This window comes from Sciurus vulgaris (genome assembly GCF_902686455.1).
Source record: "Sciurus vulgaris genome assembly, chromosome: 14".
Lineage (NCBI taxonomy): Eukaryota > Metazoa > Chordata > Mammalia > Rodentia > Sciuridae > Sciurus > Sciurus vulgaris.
The window spans coordinates 1,679,316-1,687,029 of NC_136475.1; the positions used below are offsets into that span (position 1 = coordinate 1,679,316).

Genomic DNA, 7,714 nt, shown 5'->3' on the forward strand with positions numbered 1-7,714 from the left:
TAGTCAGATAGCCCAATGATGGGCCACATTTGGTTGTGCAGGATCAAGATGAGCAGAAACACACAAGGCACTTGTAAATTGATGGCCAGCTGTAGCACAAGATACGTTTGTCACATTCAAGAAACTGTGAAGGGGGTTTGCATGACACTGATTTTTTTTTTTTTTTTTTGGGTACTGGGGGTTGAAGTAGGGATGCTGAACCACACCCCCAGCCCTTTTACTGAGGCTGGCTTTCAATTCATCATCCTCCTGGGATTACAGCCCTATGCCTGGCTTGTTTAGGATCCTCTTGTGTATCTTTCCCTTGGAGAGTTCAGCTGTTAGGGTTTTTTTTTTTTTTTTTTTTTTTTAAATAGTGCTGGGGATTGAACCCAGGGCCTTGTGCTTGTGAGGCAAGCACTCTACCAACTGAGCTATCTCCCCAGCCCCAGGATTTCTAATAGAAGCACGTTATGTGGGCTAGGATGCTGCTTTCTCAGTATGCCACTTCTCTGACCCATTTTTCCTTGTTCTGGGAATTGGCTATCAATAGCCTTTGGCCAATCAGCTTTATGTCAATCTTTACTCTGCTCCCAGCACTTGGATATTGTTCCCAATGCCCTAGGTTCAGTCATCAATATGGTAAAAAGAAAAAAACACTACTTCCTGAATTACTCTAAGTATGTGTGTAATTGATTCTCAGGTTATTTGTAGCCACAGCACTTGATAAAAAAGCAGTTAACACAGGGTAGAACCTAGCATTTTATTTAGATCTTCATTAAACTGTTGGAATTGAGAACCAGACATACGTAATAAACCTCCAAAAATAGACCCTGGAAGGCACTTCCTGCTTAGGGCAAGCAGTCATGGAGGAGCGTGTAAACAAGCTGGCTTCTCTGTACCACACCAGCCAAGTCAGCTTTCTCCATGGTCAGCCGCACCAGCTCTGCCCTCCCTTCGCTTAACACCAGCCAGACCCCCTGTAGGTCTAACCCAAGGTTTTTCTGTAGGACACCTTGGCCTACCTGGGAATGCTGGAAACATGTTGTTAAAGGAATCATGGTGTCGAGGAAAAAAAAAAAAAAAATCTTTTAAAAGCTGCCATCTGAGGTGATGGCTTCTCTGTACTTACGCCATACCCCAGAATACAATAAATAAGCAATTAGAAAATGTTCAAGTATGAAGGGATTTCCTCCTCCCCGCCAAAAGCACTGCTCTCTGAAGGAAGCTGGTTTCTCTGTAGCTACACCAGCTGTTCAGAAAGCTCATTGGACCTGGTTTTGAAAATAAAACAAAGTTAAAACCCTGGGAGGAATTACTGTGCAGTGTGGAGTACTCAATCTTTCTTATAAAGAAAAAAAAGTTATCTGATACCAAAGTGTGCAACCTACAGACCCTCAGGTACTGCCCTGTGACTTCTCTGTATGACATCACAAGGGTGCCAAGTGCCTGTTTTTCTAGACTAAGAGTTGGTGAGGTTTGGCTAGTGCTGAAACCATGCATAGGATTGGTTTAATAAATGAAAACCTTATTACGTACGTCCTCCAAAAGACAGCTGAAAAGTGGAGAAATTTTGATTTTGGTGCTATTAAAGAGGTGGCAATTAAGAGCATAAGCACCAGGGAGATGGTTTAATGGTAACTGCCTTTTTGTTTTTCATGTCAGGCTGGAGCTCCGACAGGAACTTGCGTTACATGCAAGATAGACTGGATAGGGAACACTCCCTGACAAAGAACTACATAATTAGAAGTGGACCAAGTTACAGGGAGCATAAGGGGAGGCTTCACATTCATAGTAGAGCTCAAGACATTACAATTCATGCTGAGAGCTGTGGCATCGCCAGACAGGCTAGAGTGGAACTACAAGTACTTTTACGTGCACATTACAAGGACGTTTTCAGCATTTGGTAGGAAAGTCAATGCGTTTAGGACTTTGGAGGGTTGGGTGATAGGGCACAAAGGTTCAGTTCCAAAGCATTATTCACTACAAGTGTTGTTTCTAGGCAGTTACATGGATCACCTATGCTCACTAAATTCATTATAATGGTGAACAAAAACACCTAGGGTCAGAATAGCAAGCCCAACTTACAGTCCCCCACAAAAGCTAAAATTCATGTCATTGACTAGAGAGTGACTGCAACTGATGAGCTGAAAGAGGACAAGAAAATTTAGGAAGAAGGGCCCTTTCCCTCAGAGCTTGAAGGCTTCTCTGTAGCCTACGCCAACAAGTCTGGGGAAAAAAGGCTAACACTTTCAGTATTTAAGCTTTTTGGGCACTTCCCATGGGAAGCTGTCCCTACCAAAGTGGCCATAGGCTGCAGTCCTCTGATAAATTGGCTTCTTCAGATCCAGATCCCTGGAATATACAAGTCCATAACTTAATATGTAGCATTGGATTAAAATAAAGCAAAACAATCAGCAAGACTCATTTTCAAGAGCTCTGGCAAATGAGTTCAGTTCTCTGGGGTATGCTAGGAAAAAAGTTTGTGGCAAAAGTGTTTGTTACTTCCCTGGTGTCCAAAGTCCTTGTACAGTCCTTATTAGTAACTATAGTTCCTGTTTTTCCGGCCCTGGCTCAACAAATATGAAAACTTGTCATTATTCTGAGGAATTCCAATTGTCAAAAAAGCTCATCTGAGATCATGGAATACTTACCAAGGTCCCTCTGCCCACTATGGTTATTTTCTTTGTAGAACCTTGAACATCCCACTTGTCTGTATTAAACTTCTTAATGTAAACACCCTTAGGTACAATGAGCACAAAGCCCAGTATCAAATGTGGAAGACTTTCTAGGGTGATCAGTCTAAGCCATGGAGCACTTGTATTTCTCAATTAAGCACTCCCGTGAAGGCAATTTTAAACAGCAGCATGTTTTGGAATTAAAATGTTTTCCCACTTGAGGAGTCTACCTTCGCCTCCTCGTATCTTAGTATACATTACGCATACCCACACCCTCTATTTTTCTGTAGCAACAGGCTTTACCATCTTTACCTGACAATGACCCCAGGGCGAAGATCAAAGTTCTTCTTCACGATCTCTAATAGCTCTCTCTCACTCTTCTGAGAGGTGCCATAATGGAAAATGGAGATAGACAATGGATGAGAAACTCCAATAGCATAAGAGACCTGAAAGGATCCAAAAGTCATAACTGTCAGTAATTTAAAGACATATTTGTGTAACACTGGTATAAAACAGGCAAACAGTGTGTGTGTATACATATATATGTATATACATATATATAAAAAACTGCTAAATCCCTCCCGCATACATGGCTTTTAATCATTCCAGTTACATAAAAAATATATACCTGAACAAGAACCCTCCTGCACAGACCTCCTTTAACAAGGGATTTTGCCACCCAACGGGCAGCATAAGCAGCTGAGCGGTCCACCTTAGTATAATCCTTTCCTGAAAAGGCACCTCCTCCATGAGCTCCCCAACCGCCATAAGTGTCCACAATTATCTTCCGGCCAGTCAAACCAGCATCACCCTGAAATTATAGGACTTAAGTCACTTTATGCCTTAACCTTCCCAGTAAGTGGTTCTAGATTAGAATGCCTATTCTTCACCACTCAAGATTCACATGCAGATTTCACAAAGCTCAAGAGGTGGCAGAAACCCAAACTAAGTGACCAAGATTCAAGACAGTAAGAGTACACTGAACAACATTACCTGAGGCCCACCAATAACAAATCGGCCACTTGGCTGCAGGTGGTAGATGGTATCCTCGTCAAGGTATTTTGGAGGTACAACAGCTTTGATGACCTTCTCCTTCAGGGCATCCCTCATCTCATCAAGACAAACTTCTTCATCGTGCTGAACAGATATGACGATTGTATGGACTCTGATGGGAAGCACAGCACCTCGATCTTGCATATACTGCACAGTCACCTTGAAGTCAACACAAGTCATCAGAACTTGGTTCTCTATCAAGTTACAATACAGCAAAAGATGTTACTCTTAACTGCATTAAAATTTTTATGGATTTTCAACAACAAAGTAATTTTGGACAATACGACTCTTAAGATCACTTACTTGGGTTTTTGAATCTGGGCGTAACCAAGGCAAAGTGCCATTGCGGCGCAGTTCAGCCAGTTTGGCATTTAGCTTGTGGGCTAAGACAATGGTTAAAGGCATACACTCCTCAGTCTCATCAGTGGCATAACCAAACATTAATCCCTGAAAAAGGAAAACCAGAGATGTTACCATTAAAACTTAATTTAATCAAGAAGACATGCAAATAGCCTCTCACATTACCTGGTCTCCTGCACCAATGTCTTCCTCATTTCGGTCAAGATGAACACCTTGAGCAATATCTGGTGACTGTTGCTCCAAGGCCACCAGCACATTACAAGTCTTATAGTCAAACCCTATAAATAAAAATTCAATTATCTTAAAATTGTCGATGGAAAATTCCAGAAACTTGTAATTTTTAAAGAATTTTCCCCAAGTAGTGTGATGAACTCTTCCCCTCCTAGGACATGAATCATCATCCAGATACACATACAACCTACCGTTAAATCACTTAAACTACTGAAATGCCCTGGGCATGGCAGTGACTTTGTGTTCAGATAATCTTTACTTAGTAGCCCAAAAACTTAGAATAATGCTAATCATTTGAATATGCCAAGAAAAGCTCTAGTGTGCTTCAAAGCAAACCAGTGAGTTTCTAAGAGGGAAATGATAGCAGAGATCAAGGTCTATGGAACAATGGACATTTTTGACAGACTGTTTATATAACTTGTAGCAGTAAACTAACTTCCATCTTATACTTGTAAATCTAAAAATTTACATTACTTATATTAGCGTAACTACAGCCACGTACATATAAGAAAAAAAAGTTGTCAGTTTTAGGCATCCGCTAAAGTCTTAGAATATTATCCTCCATGGAAAAGAAAGACTATATACCAAAATGTCACACTTTGAAAGAACCACAGAACCAAAGTTAAGGATTACTAGGAACAATCTGGAAGACAGTTTTCTCAACTGTTTTACCTAAAAAATAAGCTTAGAAAAAAGCAAAACTAAAACATACCTTTGGAAGAATCATCATATCCAATGTGCTTAATGGCTTCCCGAACCACTTTCTGGTAATCAATGGCAGCTCTGGATGTGATTTCCCCAGCAAGAAGAATCATTCCAGTTTTAGCAACAGTTTCTAGTAATGGAAAGATTCATACCCGGAAACTATTTTTATAAATTAGTTCTCCAAATGTTACAGTTATAAATCAGGCAATTAAGGAGCACATGTTCTGAACCTTACCACAAGCCACTTTGGCATCAGGGTCCTGCTGAAGATGGGCATCAAGGACAGCATCACTGATTTGGTCACAAATCTTATCTGGAGGAAAAAAAAAAAAAAATCAATTTCTTTTACTACTGAAGTATGAGATGCCCCCTTCTCTATCAACTGTAACTGGGAAAATCTTTTTATTTGGAAAAGAAAAAAAAAAGGGGGGGGGGGATTTAACAGATGCTTTACCACAGCCACACGCGCTGTGCCTCCCCACCATTTTGTTTGAGACAGGGTCTTGAAAAGCTGATAGGGCCTAAGCTGTTGAAGCTGGCCTCCAACTTGTGATCCTCCCGCTGCCTCAGCCTCCAGAATCACTGCGATTGCAGGTATTCACTCACCACTGTGCCCAGCTACAAAAATAAAAGTCTTTCGAGTTTTTACTTTCTAAATTTTGGAATAAAAAAAAAAAATCTATAAAATGACAAAATTCATTAATTTTGAAGTAATTCTGTGCAACAAGTATGATGACCTTGACTGCTTTTTGTAAAGCACTGCTTTACCAGAAGCTGTCTGCTTGAATAGTAAGTGCTGGGCACAGTAGTTCGTGTTACTTAAAAACTTGACACCGCCGTCTTAATATAGTCGCACAAGCTCACCAATTCAGTTAAGCCAGCAGAACACTCGAGATATTCAATACTCAACCCGTTATAATACATGCACCTTACAAGGACTTCAACTCCACCTTTAAAAAAGCACCAGACGCTTTGACATATTTTCAAGAATAACAATTTTTAACGTTAATATTCACCTCCACATGAGCACCTGGGGGTTCTTGGAAAAACTAACCGCAAGCACATCGGCCTCCCGGATCTTTTCTCCTGTTTTTAACGGGTGCATCATAATCGCACACACCGGTGAATTCGTCGCTACACACCGGCACGTGCGCACGGCGGGGCAGTGCAATCCGGCCAGGATCACCGGGCTCCTAACCTTAAGGGGCACCAGCATGGACAGCAAGGGAAGTCCCTTAAGGAATTAAGCCTTGAAAGGAAGTAACCGAACAAAAGGGATGACACGGCCGTCACCTGACCGTCGTCAGGCGCTGCTCCGCGACAGGCTCCAGCAGCACTCGAACCGCTCCACTCCCCACCCTGCGTCATGCGTTCTAGGAAGGGGGAGTCACCCCAACACTCTCGAATTTTCTACAGCCATCCCGACTATGCGCGCCAACAGCCAGGCCGCCGCCCCGGGTCCGCGCGGCGCCCGCGGAGACCAGGCCCTCCGGAGGCGCCGCCCGCTGCCGACGGCGGTGGCGCACAAAGCCGGCGAGCGGCGCCGGCGCGGGCCCAGCGGAGGTCCCCCCGCAGCGCCGCCCGCGCGCCCCCGCCGGCCTCGCCACGTGCCGCCGCGGGCCTGCAATGCGGGGCGCGCTCCCGCCGCGGGCGCGCGCGGGACGGGACGCCCACGGAGGACTCCCGCCGCGGGCCCGCGGAGCCGCCCTCCCGCAGAACCCGCCACCCCCTTCTGGAATCTTCCGCGGGCCGGGCGCGCGGCCGGGTGGGGGAGGGGCGCGCCCCCGCCTCACCTGGGTGGCCTTCCCCCACCGACTCGGAGGTGAAGAGGAACGTGCCCTCCTCGATGAACGCCTCGTGGAAGCCGTTGAGCTGCCCGTTCATGTCGGCGATGGCGGCAGGAGAGCGGCGCTGAGGAGCAGACGGACCGGCAGTGGCGGAACACGCGGACCGACAAGGACACTCGATCTGCGGCGGCGGGGCGAGCGGGGCGGCGGGTGGCGCGGCCGGATATTTATAGCGCAGAGCCCGCAGGCCCCGCCCCCGACCCCGCCCATGCGCGCGGAGGGGTGCGGCCGCGCAGGACCGAACCACCGCCGGGTAGGGGGCTCCTGCGAGCGTCGGCCCCCGGTGAGCGTCAGCCATCCGGGGCCGTCACGACAGGTGGAGGGAGAGGCGAGCGGACTGTTCGAGGTTCGCTCCCTGCCGACGAGAGAGGAACGGCGACAGGGCTTCAGGGGCCGTCCCCCGCGCCGCGACATGGCACCGCCCGTCCGGCCGTTGCGGGCTTGCGTCCGCGACCGCCCCCAGCGGCGGCGGCCGGAAGCGCGGCTTTGTGCGCGCAGTGCGGGGCTCCGCGCCGCGCGCCCGGGCGGCCGGGACCGAGCCGGGCGCTCGCCCGAGGCCCGCGGGCCCTGGCTAACGGCCTGGGGAAAGATGGCGGCCGACGGGGGCCAGGGGACCGCGGCCGAGAGGGGCACTGCGGTCGCGTGCTCTCAGCAGCGGGCGACGCAGGCCGCTTTTCGCGGGAGCCGGCCCGGCCCGCCATCGCGCCCGGCCGCCTCACGAAGCTCTAGCCGTGTCCACCTCCTCGGTCCCTGTCTTGGCCGTGAACGGAACTGTAGGGAAGGAGAAGGAGAAGACAGCCTGAGCCGGCCCGGTGAGGGAGCCGTGGCCGGCAGGGACACTGTGCGGTCCTTCATCCCTGC

The 7,714-nt window shown here is 47.6% G+C and overlaps 1 protein-coding gene across 1 annotated transcript; it reads right to left on the reverse strand.

The window, feature by feature from the left end:
- Nucleotides 1-728: 728 nt before the first annotated feature.
- MAT2A (methionine adenosyltransferase 2A) lies at nucleotides 729-7,166 on the reverse strand. The gene is made up of 9 exons (XM_079111293.1): nucleotides 6,800-7,166; nucleotides 5,242-5,319; nucleotides 5,014-5,136; nucleotides 4,236-4,348; nucleotides 4,014-4,157; nucleotides 3,651-3,869; nucleotides 3,286-3,468; nucleotides 2,970-3,103; nucleotides 729-2,334 (listed from the first exon to the last, which is right to left on the reverse strand). Exons 1-9 carry the CDS (start codon nucleotides 7,149-7,151, stop codon nucleotides 2,232-2,234), a joined length of 1,449 nt encoding a protein of 482 aa, XP_078967419.1. The 5' UTR covers nucleotides 7,152-7,166; the 3' UTR covers nucleotides 729-2,231.
- Nucleotides 7,167-7,714: the final 548 nt, after the last annotated feature.

What these genes read in the sequence shown, in the direction of transcription:
- MAT2A (XM_079111293.1), bottom strand. Translation starts at nt 7,151, where the DNA reads ATGGCTGACGCTCACCGGGGGCCGACGCTCGCAGGAGCCCCCTACCCG. An exon ending in ATATGATGATTCTTCCAAAG is followed by an intron (nt 4,349 to 5,013) that starts GTATGTTTTAGT and finishes TTTTATTTATAG; the next exon opens with GGTTTGACTATAAGACTTGT. An exon ending in ACATTGGTGCAGGAGACCAG is followed by an intron (nt 4,158 to 4,235) that starts GTAATGTGAGAG and finishes TTCCTTTTTCAG; the next exon opens with GGATTAATGTTTGGTTATGC.